The 17280-nt window shown below is 42.5% G+C and overlaps 1 protein-coding gene across 3 annotated transcripts in view; it reads left to right on the top strand.

The window, feature by feature from the left end:
- The window catches only part of SHROOM2 (shroom family member 2), a 67542-nt gene that overhangs the window by 32545 nt on the left and 17717 nt on the right, over window positions 1-17280 (top strand). For 2 of the 3 annotated variants that reach the window (XM_019529345.1, XM_019529347.1), the window contains exons 5-6: window positions 10632-10709; window positions 11638-12402. In XM_019529345.1, the coding sequence (XP_019384890.1) occupies window positions 10632-10709; window positions 11638-12402 (843 nt within the window). The remainder of the gene's footprint in view (window positions 1-10631; window positions 10710-11637; window positions 12403-17280) is intronic. The other variant, XM_019529346.1, reaches the window with a different exon arrangement.

Here is a 17280-nt window from a genome sequence, read left to right as displayed (position 1 = left end):
CCCCCCGCCGTGTATGGCCAGTCAGCCAGAAATTCCAGTTAATAGAACTGCCAGTTACCAAAATGCCACTTAACGTAGATTTTACTGCACTTGCATTTGTTATACCTGATGCTCAAGAGATTTTGAAAACTTCTGCACCACATGAAGTGCTGTTGGGCTTTTTGTCTTGTTTATGTCATAAGAGTTATTGAAAATGGGAAAATACTGCTAGGCGCTAAATTAGAGACTATTGGATCCTGGGAAAAAGGCTCTTAGAAAACAGACAGGGAAACAGTTTACATAGCAAATTGTAATAGTTCCAAAAGGCTCTGAACATTGATTAGGTCAGTACACACAGAAAAGTGTATTTAGCTTAACACAGGTGGACAGCTGACTCTGTAGGGGACTGTTGTTTCAGGATTTACCAGTATCTTAGGTTCTGGGGGAAAACAAAAACACTATTTGTGTACTCTTATTGCTAAAACTAAGACACTGAGGGTCAAATTCAAAGTCTTGTAATAACTTACATGAGACTGTCCAGCCCCCTGCCCTGAGCAGGAAAGAGCACTGGGGATCAGATGAGCCCAGCCAGGTGCTTGTCCAGTCTTCTCTTAAAGACCTCCAGGGTAGGGGAGAGCGCCACCTCCCTGGGAAGCCCATTCCGATTTGGGTGACCCTTACCATGATCAAGTTCTTCCTGAAGTACAATCTAAATCTACTCTCTGTCAGTTTGTGGCCATTGTTTCTAGTTGCCCCAACGGGCACCCTGGTAAACAAAGTATCTCCTATTCCTTGCTGACTGTCCCCCTCCCCACCCATGAATTTATAGACAGCCACAAGATCACCTCTCAGCCTTCTCTTGCAGAGGCTGAAGAGATCCAGGTCCCTCAGTCTCTCCACGTAGGGCCTTACCTGCAGGCTCCTAACCTTCTGAGCAGCCCTCCTTTGGACCTTTTCAAGGTTATCCACATCCTTCTTGAAGTGTGGTACCCAAAACTGGATGCAGTATTCCAGCTGCAGCCTTACCAGTACCGCATCAGGGGAAGTATCACCTCCTTAGACCTGTTTGTGATGCACCTCCTAATGCATGATAACATGTGATTAACTTTACTTATCACTTCGTCACATTGACAACTCGTGTTCATCTTGGAGTCTACTATGACACCGAGATCCCTTTCTGCCGCTGTGCTACTTAGAAGGTCATCTCACGATCTGTATGTGTGTTGGCAATTCTTTCTCCCTAAGTGCAGCACATTTCACTTATCTTTGTTAAACTGCATCCTGTTCTGTTCTGCCCACTTTTCCAACCCTTCCAAATCTGCCTGAATCCATTCCCTGTTCACCTGTGTGTTTACTTTGCCCCATAATTTGGTGTTGTTCACAAATTTGGACAAAGTGTTTTCCATGCCCTTATCCAAGTCGTTGATGAAGATATTGAACAGCACTGGTCCAAGGACCGAACCTTCAGGGACCCCACTGTCCACATCTTTCCAGGTCGATACCGACCTGTCCACCACCACTTTCTGGGTGTATCCCATGAGCCAATTCACCACCTACTGACTTTGTAATCATCTATGTCACATCTTTGTTTATTTATAAGAATGAGATGAGACACCGTATTGAAGGCTCTTTAAAATCCAAGTAAATGACATCTACCTCGACTCCTGCATCTAAACATTTTGTGACCTGGTCATAAAAAGAAACAAAGTTAGTCAGGCAGAATCTTCCTGCTGTGAACCATGCTGGTTGCCCTTCAACATTGTATTTCCTGCTGGACTCCCACAAATGTGTTCCTTAATAATTTTTTTCAAAGGTTTTCCCAAGGATAGAGGTGAGACTAACCAGCCTGTAGTTACCCAGATCCTTCTTCCTTCCTTTCTTGAAAATAGGGACCACATTGATCCTTTTCCAGTCATCTGGGACTGTCCTGAGCACCACAAATGCTCAAACAGTCAAGCTAGTGGTTCTGCTATGACAGTGGCCAATTACTTCAGCACCCTTGGATGAAGATCATCTGGGCCTGCTGACTTAAACACAACCAGCCCTCCAAGTGTCCCTTCGCTAGGTCAGTGCAAAACGTTGGTGGGCTCGTGTCCCTCTTGTGCCTGTCTATAATCCAACTGGGAGATGTCTCTATATCCGTGTTCAGGAATACGGATGCGAAAAACGCATTGAACAGCTCAGCTTTGTTGCTCCTATCTGTCACCAATTGCCCTAGTCTGTCCTGTAGGCGTCTTGTGTTGTTGTGCACCTTCTTTTTGCTCCCCATATACCTGAAAAAGTACTTGTTGTTGTCTTTAATTTTTGATGCTAGCAATGCTAGTTCCATTGCTGCTTTGGCCTTTCTAACTGACTCCCTGCCAGTGCAAGCCAAATAGGTATACTTCTCCTTGGTGGCTACCCTTGTGTTCCACAGTCTGTATGCCTCTTTTTTTGCCCCTAGACTTTCTGGATTTCCCTGTTCAGCCAAGAGGGTTTTTGGCCCCTTTGTCCTCCTTTATATGCGATGGGATTGTTCTCTTCTGTGTCCGAGGGATCATTCCCTTGAGGAATGACCACCTTTCCTGGACTTCCATCTCATCAATGTCCCTGTCCTTCAGTGTCTCTCTTACTAATCTCCTGAGCTCATTGAAGTTGGTCTTTCTGAAGTCTAGTACTTCTGCCCTGCTGGTTATCTTTCCCACCTTTCCCCAGATAGTGAATTCTAACAACAGGTGGTCACTATCCCCTAGGTTACCCTGTATCTGCAGATCTCCCAACAGGTCATCCCCGACAGCTACCACTAAGTCCAGTAAGGCATTTCCCCTAGTAGGCCCCTATCCTTCCTGCATTAGGTGAAGGTCCTGTATGCAGGTTAAGAACCTACATGAATGATCAGATCTAGCTGATTGCTCCTCCCAGCAAATGTCAGGGTGAGTTAGGTCACCCATGTCCATTGAGTGTACTGCCTCTGAGAGCTGCCTTGAGAATTCCAGATCTAGCTCTTCATCTACATGGTGTAGCAGTCTATAATAAACCCTCACTACCAAGTACCTTTCACCCCGACCCCCTTGTATTCTGACCCACAGAACCTCAATTTGCCCCTCTTCTGATCCCATCTTGATTATGGAAAACATTCATTTCTCCATAACATAGACAGCAATGCCCCCCTCACCTTTTTTTCCCACTCTATCTCATCAGTACAGCCTGTAGCCCTCAATGCCTACTGTCCAATCGTGGGTATGGTGTGCTTTACTGTATGCTAGCTGTCTGTTAATGTTTAACAGAGGAACATCTGCTTGGTATGGAAGAACAAAAGCAGTAAGGGGATGAATAAAAAGGTGAACTTGTAGCAGAATGAGTTTATTGCATTCTCTGATCTTTCTCTGAAAAACCCTACTGCTAAATCAAGCCAGATAGACATGCTTAAGGCCGATCATAAGTCCTAACCTTGGGATCTGTGTCATTTAGGGCGTGAATTAAATTAGTCAAATGATGTGCTCTAAGTTTTGTTAGGGGGTTTAAACCGGTTGTGTAAGAAACCTTTGTGTAATGCAAGATACTGTGTATGGAAAGTGCTGCAAGCGCCCTCATTTTAGAGGTCTCTCCCAACCCATATTTTAAAAGCTTTGTTTGGTCACAGTGCAAATACAGGACACAAGCTAACTTTAGAATAATGTTTAAGTATCCTACATTAGGGCAGATCTGTTTTCTGTGTGACCTCCTCCTTTCTAGACCACCAGTAATTTCATTTTGGTCCATTTCATTTATCAACATTCAAAAACCCTATTCCTCTCCCATCTCTGATTCTGACCACATCACTGCACTATGAGTTGCCTTCCCAACACCTTCTCATTTAACTTTGTTTCATATCCTCACCTTTTGTTCCTTTGCTGCTTCTTCTCAACCTATCCTCCTAAACTTTCATTTTATATTCCCCAGTCGCTCAGAGATTAATGTGTTCAGAATAATTAGAGATTAGGGAATTACCTGCTACATCTTGAACTCAAAGAACATTTATACATGTGTTCTGGGAGGTGGGGGGCTTCAATTAGAGTAGCTGTGAAAGCTGCTCTAATTAAAGCGCCTGGAGTGACCCATATATCAGCATCCCTGAACTTCAAAATGATGGCGAAGTGCTTTATAGGTTGTCGAACAAGCTTTAAAGCGCTCCCACTGCTATTTTGAAGTACAGGGATGCTGAAAGATGAGATGTGGGAGGCTGCTGGAGCCAAACTAATTATCACGTTCCAACAGACTTAATTAATTGAGACTGCTCTGACATGCTGTAATTACTCCCTGTTCATGTATAAGCACCCCAAAAGACTACCCACTTTTTTCCCCTCTTTTAAAATATTAATTTACTAACAAGTCCATGGGTGATGATACCACCAAAGAAGAGCATTTGGGAGGAAAAACTCCATATCTGCACTGCTTGGAATTTGGATCCTCCACTGTATCTAAATTATATTGTCTCTCTTATATACATCAAATGCCCTCAAAATCTTATATGTAAATGAGAAAATTTGGGAAGTTATAAAGCAGGTCTGTTCTTAACAATTGTGTTCTGAACAGTTGTGTTCTTAATGTTTCAGTCCTTAGAGCTAGAAATATAACCAATGTTTTTCTTGATATGGTTCTATATATATTCCCAACCAGTTACAAAAATACCATGAACTTGAATCTGGTCTTCTACAAAGGCAAAGTTCCTATTGCTTTAACCATAGGATAAAGCCCTATACTGTTCACGTTCTGCACTTTTTGGATGTAGAATGTATTTCATTCAATCAGCAATTGTAAATCTAGCCAGAAGCAGAACTTCATTGTGTATTTCTTTTTTTTTTTTTTTGTATTGTAGTAGCACCTTCAGATAATATTTGGGACTCCATTGTATTAAATACTATGCAAACACAATAAAAAGATGATTCCAGCAAATAAAAAAAAAAGCTTACAGTCTGAAAGTCAGTGTCTAGACTAGGGCTTTGTCTACAAGGGAAAGATTTTTCCAGCTAACCTAAGCTGTGATTTCCAAATTGCTGTAGTCATTCACTTCCGTGGATATTCTTATCCACATATAACTGTCTTTTTAATTTAGCTTATGTTGATGAAGCATTGGTTTAAGTTAAATTGAAAAAAGCAATTCAAAAGAGAATAAGTGCATCTATGGGCTGGATAGGGTTTGCATTCATACCTATATAACTGTTCCTATGTATCTGCCCATGTAGATGCAACATAGGATAAAAGATATATTAGTTAACATATTTTAACTTCAGCTGTATTTAGACTGTTTTAGTGTGGTGTTAGACCAAGTAACCTAACTTGATCTAATAAATCTCTTTAACACTCCAGTTTAGATCATGCTAAACTATTTTAATTGCTCTTGCTTGTTGAGCTAGGTAATTTGATAGAACAGCATACCTTTAAACTGAGGGCTAGACAATTCCATGGTATTTTAAGGAGAAAAACAGATTTTCTCAATTTAAGGAGAAAAATGTGGGGTAGAGTGGGTTTCCCCTTCCAGACTGGCAGAGTTTCAACTTGCAAGGGGCTGATGGGAGTGAGAGAAGGGTGATCAAGTAGGGGACGCCATGTGCATGTGTGCATGTATACGTGTACATGACTGCCAGGCAGACTAGAGAGCAGCTTCCTACAGGTAAGTCAGTGTGTAGGGGGAGGAGATTGAGGTCTCCATAGTAAGAGCGGGGGAAAGTTGGGCAGGGCTAGGGCTACTGCCCAGCTGGGGTGTTGCATGGGGCTTAAGGCCAGAATGCGCAGCTGCCAGGCCCGGATGGCAAGTGGGATGGGGCTGGGGGAGGCTTGTCTGGGGCTGGCTCCCCACAGCCGCATGATCTCCCAGGGGGGAGGCATTGGGGGTATATGCCCCCAGATTTGTGCATGGGGGCACTGCAGGTTTCCCGCCCAGCTGACCTCCCCCCTGGGCCTCCACAGCCCAGTGGGCAGGACCCAGCATGGCAGGGCAGAACAGAGCAGGGAAGCTTGCTGCCACCTCTGAGAGATCTGCATCATCATGGCAAGGCGCCCCCTGCCCGCCTGGCAGCAGTGGGAGCGGTGGCCCAGTGTTGGCACATGGCAGTGTGGAGCTCCCCGTAGTGGCAACAAGCTTTCCTGTCCAGCCCCACTCTGCCCTGCCACACTGGGTCCCATCTGCTGGAATGCGGACGCGCCAGTGGGAGAGCAGCAGGGCGAGGAGCCCCCAGCCTGCACCCTCCCCCCACAGGCTCCACTCTGGCCATTCCACCCATGATAGAGGGGGAGCTGAGCTCTGCTCCACCACAGCAGGCATGGGGGGCAGGACGCTGCAAACCCTGGTCCCATAACCCTGGCAGCTGGGGGTCCCCTCTAGCAGCACTGGGATGGCAGGGGGTTGTGGGTGGGGAGTGAGGGGCACCAGCATGGCAGTGGGGGGGAGGCTGTGAGCCAGTACTGAGAGACAGTGGCATGGGCAGAGCACTGGAATATCAGGGCTGTTTGGTGATACACAGCAGTAGGGGTGGACAGCTGCAGCTGGACCTGTGTCCTGGTGAGCAAAGGGAGCAGGGTGAAATTCTTGGGATTTTATTTATGCCAAACCAGTCAAAATGTATGATGACTGCATAGACTTTATTGTCATCAACCAGTAAAGCAGAGGTCTTAAACTTACACTATGTAAAAAATTCTAAAATGCCGCATCTCTCTCGCTGCATCACAGGGCAGCTGTAGGATATTTATTTTTATCTAGTCTTGTGTTTGCATTTATGGAAGATGAATTTTTCAGGAGCAGTTAAAACATTTCTTTCACAAGTTTCTGAAATGAACCTTTTCAAACTGTGTTGTGTGTGTATGTGTGTGTGTGTATGTCATTCTTCAAAGCAATTAAAGTTAGAATGAACTGGTTCTTAGTGGACTTCTTGTTTCTTATACTAATATAACACTTTGCAGGTTCTTCCCCCTGGGTTCTTCTGGTGCTTGAAGCTTTCTTTCTTTTCTTCCTCCTTTCTGAACAGTAAGACCAAATCGTTTCAGGGTAACATGATTAGCATGCTCTGCATGAGAACCCACCTACCTTGAATGTAAATTATACCTACTGCTAAATGTAACCATGTTTCCCCAAAACCATTTATCTGCCACTGTAAACGTTTGGTAATTTTTTCTTTTCTTTTCTTTTCTTTTCTTTTTATAGAAACAGTGTATAAAAGTGCATGGGCTATCCCACCCTTTGCAAATAATGCATCCTTAAAGTAATCTATGCCATGACATGTATTTAACTATTTGCTTTTTTGTTACTGTAGAGGTTGACAGTATTATCAAAAGATTTTGTTGTGGCCCAAACCATGAGAAAGTCAAGAGATCATAAAAAACAAATATTTTTTGGACGTATAAACATATCAGATTAATGGCACACACTCTCCTGTTAGCTTCCCCTTCTGGACCCACTTCTGATTCGCATCTCAAGTTCGATATATGTTTTGAAGAGTGGGTGCAGCAGTGCATGTTATTTGCATCTTTGCATCCTTTTACGCCTGGGCCTTGATTTTCTGTGTACCTGAACAGTACCAGAATGTTGAAATTCATTGGATTTGATCAACTTGATACCCTTTCTAGTAAAATGGGCTTTTGCATTTTTAAATTTTTAGAGAATCCAGAAGAGAGAAACACTTCTCAAAGGATTGAGAGAGATTTACCGTTATAAGTAACAATGACTGTTTCACGAGTATCTTGAAATATTTTTATTACTAGTGTGGATTAATTTTCATATAAAAATCAATTTCAAGTGTAGAAATTTAGCACTTGTAAAAACATGACACGGTCCAATTTTTCAAAAGGATTTTCTTTAAATGCTAAAGTTACTACAGACATATAGGTAAAAAAAAAATCTCAAGATATGGATAAATGTATATTTATGGACTTTAAATCCATCAGCTCTTAAGCTATAATTCTTGCATCTGCATGGTCCTGTAGCAATGCAAGTGAGCTAAATCAGCATAAGCTTGACCCTGAATGAAGCAGAATTAAAGTTGGAGTGGATTTGCTATACTTGTCTCACTACAGAGTCATGTAAATGTGACAGTTGCATCGTATTAGCTTATATTGCTGTCCTTGGATATCGATACAATTGTTACACCTGTGTAACAAAAATCATTTGTAAGTCATGCAGATAGTAAAATGATAGGTCTGTGCAAAGCTTCAGTTGCTGATTTGATTCAGTGAAGATTTGGCCTGATTCGGTGGCCGAATATCTGAATCGAATCAGTAAATCCTTTAAACTCTCTGAATCAATTTGGATAGATTCAATGATTTGCCCATAGACACAGCTTTAAATGTTTTTTCGACGTATCTCAAGATACCAGGCGGCTCGTGAATGCTGAGATGCTGGGTGGATGGGGCATCCCATGGAAGCACAGTGGGGTCCCCAGCGCGCTTGGCAGCAGACCCAGAAGTGGACCAGAAGCACTTCCAGTCCACTTCCACATCTGCCGGGGGACTGCAGAGGACCCTTCCCTCCTGGCTTGGGGACTGGTGCCTCCTGGGTCTGTGGGGGCACCGAGGGTCTCCCTTTAGCCTATTGCTGAGCCTGGGATGTGGGGATGGTCCCCCATGTGTTCAGCAGCGGACGCAGAAGTGGACTGGAATAGCTTCTGGTCCACTTCCAGGTCCACCGCCGAGCATACACCGATGCTCCACCATCACAGCGTTCATGAGTTCTTGGTACTTTGAGGTATGTAGAAAAAACACTTAAAGCTGTGTCTATGGCCGAATTGCTGATTCTCTGAATCAGCATCAAATCTTCAGCTTTGGATTCAGCAGAATCGAATTGGGACAGTGATCCAAATCAACAAATCAAATCACTGCCCCTGATTTGGGCCAAATCTGAATTGAATATGGCCCATTTTGCACACCTCTGTAAAATGACATCCATCCAAACCTCATCAGCTTTTTGTACATTATTTTAAAATATTACTACATTATTTAATTTTAAAGTATTAACCTTTAACTGCACAAATGAATAGTTGTACGAGCATAATTGCCACCATATTTTGTTGTGCAAGAAATTTTTGTTTACTTTTTGTATTTGTAAAGGACTTTCCTGGACTGTTACTAATTACTTTGCTAGCTTTTCCCCAATTATAGATCTTCTGTCTAAGTAGTTGTATACTTTAAAGATGCATTCAAAATTGGTACAGTAGCCCTAAAACTAGTGTATGTTGCCACAGCTTTGAGTAATTTGATGTTCATCTGGGAGGGAGTTACTTTCAATGTTCTTTTAATGTATTTTTTATACTGGTAGGAGTTTCTAGGTAAGACATTTATCTAAGTAGGATAAAATAAAAATATGGACTGTGCCCAATTAGTGATAAACACCATAAATCACCTTAATAACTGAAATTTGATATAAAAGCTGTTGACTTCAGTAAAGTTGCACTGATTTGCAGTAACTGATGAGGTGATCTATAGTTTTCTTCTCAAAACCTGACAGGGATTGTTAGTTCAGGACTAAAAATTATGGTATATAAAAAAAGACTGTCAAAATGGTCATTCACACAAAAAGATTTGTATATGATAGAAAAATAAATGCCAATATTATCTGGCATTTTGTGTTTGAACTTAGGATAACCAGCCTTAAAAGAAGGAAACATGGTACATTCAGAAACAAAATTATAGTACTACACCTATTAACAATGGCAGTATTAGGTAAATGATTCATTGTTTTATCTACCTACTATGACCTTCCTGTTAAAACTGTGTCTTAGGCAATTGAGCAAGATGAGTAATGGCACCCATGTAGAAATAATTATGATTTGTCACAGCGATCAAATCTTTATGACACACCTTTTGTTACAGTACTATTTCCTTTACAATGTACTTGATGCAAAGGATTAAATCAGGGTACCAGCCAGAAGAAAGTAGATTTGAACCTCAAAGAAATCAAAAGAAGGTTTAGTAACAGTTGGAATTTAAATGATGTGTTGTAGGTTTTCTAGGTGCCTTTTTTTTAAATAAGATGCTTTGGCTGAAGGATGAAGTGAGCACACTAACATTTTGAAGTTAAAATAGAATTAAACACAATTTTTAGTTGCTTTTCAAAGTAATTAAAAATGAATACACACTATTTTAATAATGCTTGTGGAATAATACCTGCAGTAGGTAAAGAAAGTTTTCTACCGTCAAATCTTGTTCAGATCAATCTTTGCATAAAGTCAGGTCAAAAAGATAATAAAAGATAATCTATAACAGAAATTTAGGGCCATATTCTGAGATATATTAGCATCCCATTCTTCCCCCTAATATCAATAGGAGCTGTAGATACTTAGTATTCCTCCAGAGTAGGAAACACAAACAAGATTTGTGTTGTTGAGTGTAGGTTGTCTTTTATTTTACGTAGATGTGAATCTACTATTCTATTTCTTTGTCCTGTAGGATCCAATCCTTGTTATTCTCATGTTCAATGGGAATTTCCCATTCTCTTCAATGGAATGAGATTGAGCCTGTAAAATGTAACATGCTGTTTGATGTTATATTTCATGTTGTTTTGTTTAAATTATTAAAACACCCATTTTTAAAAGACAGTTTGTGATTTAGACTTGCCCAGCCATATTTCAAAATACAGATAATAAAACTGCCAGTTGCACAAGTGAAATAATAGTACTCTGAAGCCTTTTACTTTCTTGTTACAGCTTCTTTTCTAAGCTTACAGTGTCTCTCCAGCCTCCTCTAAGCACAGAGCAAACCTGCCTTCTTTCAGGCTCTCTGAGGTACTTTTACATGCTTTCTTTCCTTATTTGTCATTAAGTAAACAGAACTTAGCTATACTTCATGTGTTTGGTCACCAGCTTGGAGTTGCTTCAGCATAAAAACAAACAGAATTGGAGTAAAAAAGAAAAGTACAGTACATGTGTAAAACAAAAGACCTTTTCTACCACAAGCAGTAGGTCATGCTGTAGGGACAAAAAGGACCCATCTGTTTTTTATTTCATAGTAAAATAAACCTTATTATAAAATGTTGCTGTACTTTTGTTTTCTGTTTCAACATCAGTTAATGTTGAAACAGAAAATAAAGATCTCTCTTTCAACATCAGTTAATAGGTTCAGTACTCATTAATTTTCCATCAATAACTTATATCTGCAAATTCAAGCTCTAGGCTCATGTTAATTTTGCCATGAGAATGAAACACAGCGGACTTTCATCTCTTTCTGCCATTTTGAGAGAGAGAGTATTTAAGTAATCTACTTTCAGTTGCAGACACTGCCACCACTGTTTAGTGTGAAATTAAAATAGAATTAAGCTAACTGATAAATTCTGCAAAAGAGACCTCCTCCTTTAATTCACACACATTGTAGAAGAAATTATTCTAGCACATTTGGATATGCCATCTATATTAGAGTTTATCAGATTTCCTGTATATTCAGATATGCCATGTACGTTGTAGAGCCTCAGGTTAGTTCAAGGTTATGTCACATTGCATGTCACAACATAACCTAATATAGTCTGATGGTGCACTTTGATTCATCAGATTACATTATAAATACAAAAGAAACAAGTATTACTTAAAGCAGGTTGGAACAGTTAGTTGGTCTTTTATGGCCAATGTAACCTTGGTTTCCAAGCTTCCTAATACATGTAGAGTGATTCACAGAAGGAAATAAGACAGTAGCTGGCTAATGAATTTATTTTCTTTGTAGACAAGCTGATATACGGACCCCAGAAGACAGTCCAGGAGGACAAAAGGCTCAATTAGACCAAAGTTCAGGACACAAATGGAAGGCATCTACTAGACAGTTTAACACAAGAGAGCCTACTGCTTTGTCTCAGGAGAGCAGGGGGAGGTCAGGAACATTGCCCAGTGATTACAGATACTCGCAGGAAAATGTGATAAAGAACCATAAGGATTGCAGCTTGCCTCTTCTCCCTGGTTCTGAGGTGCAGACATCAAATGCAAGAAGCCACTCCTGTCTCCCTCAAGGCAAAGGAGAAGAAAATCAGAGGATAGAGCCAACATCGCTAAATAAGAAACGTGGACCTGCCCCTCAAAGGCCTCCCCCACCAAAACGAGATAACAAACACAGGCATCAGGACCATTCCACCTCATTGCTTGGTACCTCTTCAGAGTCTTTGCTGACGGTACCCAGCAGGCCCATTCAATCCTTTTCCCCTAGTTCTGGTGAGGTGTTTACGGGTCACTCATCTTTATCTCAGAGTCCTGCAACATTAAATGGAAAACTAAGAAGTGCTCACTCACAGGAACTCCAGCAAGCATTGTCCACAGAGAATGTTTATCAGCACTTAGAAGAGAAGACTCACCTTAAATCTGAAGCTGCATTATCTTTGAAGTATCGCTATCTTCAGAGACCCAGAATGGAGACATCAAGGTCACCCTCGCCTCAGTTTGCACCGCAGAAGTTGACCGATAAGCCTCCTGTATCTGTGCTAGATGAGAATCCAACAAGGTATTGTGACATTATGGTATTGTAGCAATTATAATCTTTTCCCCTATATTAAAGTACATTGTTATTTGGGAATTGCTTTCAGCAAAGAGGTAAGAACAATCTTTTTAGGTTCATGCAAAGTTGCCCTTTCTGGTCTGTCTCATTAGGGAATGTGTGCTTTGAGGCAATAGTAAGTGCAACAAAGACTTTTACTAATTTGAAACTTCCAGTTAACTCTGTTACATTACTTCAGCTGATCTCTTGTTTCTTCTGGAAAACCTGTAGATAGAGGTGCTGCTGTGTTTTAATATCTACTGGCCAATTAGAAACAAGAATATCTTTTTTTAAATGAAAGAAAAGGCCTTTTCTTTTTTTTTACAGAAATCAACTAAGTGAGATTTTTTTTCTGAGCCATGGGTGGTTTCTGATCCATTACAGGCAGAGAACTAAAAAATTATTTTGAAAGAAAATGACATCTATTTTGATGGCATCCATAACAAAACCTCATGTTGAAGTATGCTGCCTGCTTATGCTTGTTATTAAGTGGCATTGGCTACAGAGTCAGTTGTAATGTAAGCCCTTCCTATTTTAGTGTATATTGTCTGTGTCTGATGGTCAAATAGATTTTAAGTTACGTTGTATTCTAGGTGGGTGGCATCCAACTCCCAGCTGTTTTCCTATAGGATTATAACATGCTCCAGGAGGTATAGGAATATCTTTTTCATTAAACACTTAATTTGATGTTATAATTCAGGAATGAAAGAAGAAATAAATGATTCTTACTCAATGAATTGTGAGGTTGCTATGCTGAGCAAGAAAGACATGAGTTTTCTTTAAAGGTAAACACTATTTTTTCAGTTTTATCCATGAGGTATTTTGTGTATGCAAGCTCAGTTGTTTTCCAAAGGAGTCATACAGATTTAACCATGCTATCTTCAGTTTTTTCAAGTTTAAAAAAAAATGATATTCTGAGGGTTGGAGTGGGTTGGAGTGTTATAGCCACAGTGGCCCAGCAAATACATGAGAAGCAACGTTTTTTGGTGACATGTCTTTTAATGGACCAACTTTATAGTTGGGAGAGATATTAGACAAGCTTTTGAATGTTAAGAACCCTTTTTCAGGTCTGGAAAGAAGCAGATACAGTCTAAGCTAAATTATAGATGAAAAAATGATTTAACTCCAAATGAAAACAGTCACTTAAAGGACCAGAGGAGATTTGTAAACTGGGAGCCAAAGAGAATTTGATGGGAGTATCTTCAAAACCAGAGAAATGCAGCTGAACAGATAACATAAATCTGTAGAAGAACAGGGGGAAAGGGTGGTTGTTATCTGTGGAGTGTAGCGAGGCTAGCAGAGATAGCAGGTAGCTTGTAAAGAGCTATAAAGCCATTGTCTGTATTTAGTCCATGGTTTTCACTGTTCAGTAAGGTTATGGATTTTTTTCAAGGCTTGCCTTTATAAAGGTGTTTTGTAGAGTTCCCTTGAGTACAAGGACTGTAAGGAGTGGTTGTTCTGTCCAAATCACCTAGTGGTGATTGTGTATTTCTCTCCCTCATCATTTTTCTGTGAGTCTCTTCTGGAGCATCGTGGTTGTTTTGTCTCATCCACATCATTTCTGTGAGGACGTTCTGTGATAGACATGTACAGAATTTGTTGGTTCTAGTGGCTTCATTTTGGGAGGGGGTGGTGATTGTGGTGCTGAGATGCGTTGACAGGTTTTGCATTTAAGATGAGATATTTTGAAAACAGTACAGGATTTTAGTGGCACGTCTTTTAATAATACTTTAAAAATCTCACCAAAGATAGTCTAGATATGTATGTACACAAATTGTTATTCTTGTAAATACTTGCCTAGTGAAACAGCTAGTGTAACTCGTAAGGGAAATGTAGACAGTGACACCATGCTCTTTGTTATTTCATGTAAATGGAATGCAATGAGTAGATTGGCATTAATACATTTACTCTGATATTTGAACAATTGTGTTTGAAACTTTTTCTGATTCCTTGCATGATGGTTTTCAGATGCATCTCATCCTGTCTGATCATTAACATGCAACTGGTTGCTCTTCTCTGAGATTGTACATCTTGCTGATGACAAGGTGTTGTAGGTAAACATCCCTGCCCCATTGTAGTTGGGATTTTGTTGTGTGAGGAAATAAAACACTTGTATTATATATTCTTCAAAACAACCCCCCCTGCAATCATTAGTACATGCGGAAATTTAATCTGGAATTGTATGGCCATTTTTCTAGTGCACCAACACACAATGTGAGAACGTTCATGGCCAAGTTCATGCAGGTTCACAGATTGCAGTCAGACTGAACCATGAGATCAGCTCATCTAGCCTCTTTGCAGGCCATAATGTTCCTTCAGTTTTCCCAGCATTGAGCCAACTGACTCCTGTGCCCTTGAATTATTTTCCTTCATAAGTCTGCAATACACACTTAAACATAGTTAAAAGTTTCCATGGGGATTTCAATACCCAGCTTTCACTAATTTTAATGACAACTAGGTGACCAAATCCCTAAGGGATTAAATCTCAGTATTTAAAATCAGTTGTATGCACCCCACACTGTATTTCAGTGCAAAGAAGAACAAGGGTGAAAAGTTGAATTTGGGTGGATTATGTAGTGATAAGGGAAAGGCTCTTTTCCTTGTGTGTACATCTTAGTTGCTAACAAATGTAGAATTTTTTGTAAAAAGGGTATTATTTAGGGTACAGGAAGGCCTTAACTGGACTCGATTCAGAATCAGTTTTCACCTGAAGCCTTTATGTAGGTATGTATGCTAATTATCCTGCTAATGAGCACCAACATTTCTGTTAGATTGGGATGCAAGAAGAAGAGGTCAGGAATCTTTGTTGTGACAGACAGGCTCTCTTTTGAGACGCACTGAACAGAACTATCTCTCTGTAGATTTTACCAAGTCCGTAGAATGGGTGTGAGAAATGACATGTGATACCAAGGTGGTATTTGAAAGCGATTGGAGAAGAAGATAAAGAAGCTTTCATCACATGAGCTTCTCAAGATACCAAGGGCGTGCTGTACCCTTTCCATGACATACATGAAAACACTGCCAAAAACAAGTTGTACTCAACTGCATCTCTGCTGCCTGTACCAGTCCCTTCACTTCCTTCTTTCTGGGATTGCCACACTGCATGAAGATCCAGCTCTAGCTCCCAGCCACCTTCCACCCACTCCATCCACCTGCAGAGGCTGTTCATCACACCAGGAGGCTAGGAGTCAATGCAAGGCAGCTAGGAGCTGGAGCATAAGCTCCATGCACTGCGCAGAAGGCACTGGGCTGAAGCTTCCTGCCCACCCACTCGGGGTGGTGTGGCAGGGGCAGGAGCAGCCGCAGCAGCTGGAGGCAAGGGAGGCAGAACAATCTCAATGGCCCTGGCCAGTGTTTAGCTTCTGGTGTAGCTACAGCTGGCTGGGTGCTGCACAGTGGTGGACAGAGGGCATGGCAGTAGCTGCAAGCACACAAGCCCCTATGACAGGCAGCTGCTGGGCTCTGGGCCTGCCGGCACTTCCAAGCCATCCTGGGTAGCCACAAGCATGATTAACACGTCCCATGTGACCAGTCAAATGGTCAAGGCGCCCACCCACAGCTGCAGCTATGTTACCTCCACGCCATTGCCCAGCCAGCTGCCCATAGAGGTGCAGCTGGTTGGGAAGCACCCCACCCCTGTGGCCCAGCCCTACCAGGCTCTTCCCAGTCAGCTGTGGCTCCATGACAGCCTGGCCTGGCCTGGGTGCAGGGAGCCAGGAGCAATCCAGCCACACATCTCCCATGGCCTGAGCCCAAACTGCAGCCTGCTGGGAAGGGCCCTGCCCCCACAGCCCATCCTGGGCCAGTTTTTCCACACCAGCCCTCAGCAGTACCTATGAGCTAGCCTGGCTCAGCTCGCCAGCCCCAGCCATAGGCATGGCAGGCAGATGGCAGGGCCATGCTAGCTGGCCAGTGGTAAAGGGAGTGTTAACCTGACAGGGGCTGCTTCGCTCAGCCAGGCAGACCCTGGCTGAAGCCCCCAGACGAAGAGGGGAGGGAGAGGAGAATAAGCCCCCTCCATGCCCCCTTAGCCTTAGGGGGCCATGCTTGGCCACCTACCCACCACTGCTCCACTAGAAAGCAAGGGGTGGGGCTAGTCCTGCTTTAGGGAACAGGCAGCACAGACCAGCCCAGGGCTGAAAAGCATTCTGGGGGGACTGTGGTTTAACTTAAACCAGGAAGGGGTCTGGGACAGAAATTCCATAAACTGGTTTGACTCAAATCAGTTAAGTCTGATACTACATTCAACCAGGTTTACCTTAAACCATTTTTGGCCATTTTGAAACTGGTTTATGTGCACTGAACTTATGTTCTGTTACAGGTTTAAACTAGTTTCCCATCACTTAAACTGGTTTATCTGTAACTTCTGTCCCTGGCCCTGCCTAACAGCAGCGGCGCTGGAAGCGGAGGCTATGGACAGGGGTGGGATGCCTACAGTGAATTTTCAGGTGGCTGTAGCCCACCTCCCAGACCTCTCCCAGCTCTGCTGCTGCCCACCTTGAGCTCATCCCTGACCCAACCCCCTGCCAGGAAGAGCTTGGCACCTCCCCAGCCCACAGCAGCAGCCCACCAGGGCTACACAAGGTGGGCACAAAGATCCAAGGGCACAAGTATCCCTTGCCTCCCCTGGAGTGCATGCAGTAGCAGGAGCAGCCCCCCAGACAAGCTGTTCACAGGTCTGTCCCCTGCTCTACCCTGGCTGTGCAGCACCTGCCCCAGCCCCACTCCCTCCCTCCCCCCAGGAGCCTCACACCTCCCCAGCCCACAGCAGCAGCCCACCAGGGCTACACAAGGTGGGCACAAAGATCCAAGGGCACAAGTATCCCTTGCCTCCCCTGGAGTGCA

This window comes from Crocodylus porosus, unplaced genomic scaffold (assembly GCF_001723895.1).
Source record: "Crocodylus porosus isolate Cpor-Errol unplaced genomic scaffold, CroPor_comp1, whole genome shotgun sequence".
Classification (NCBI taxonomy): domain Eukaryota; kingdom Metazoa; phylum Chordata; order Crocodylia; family Crocodylidae; genus Crocodylus; species Crocodylus porosus.
The sequence above is the reverse complement of the archived record's forward strand: the minus strand, read 5'-3'. Positions and strand labels throughout refer to the sequence as shown.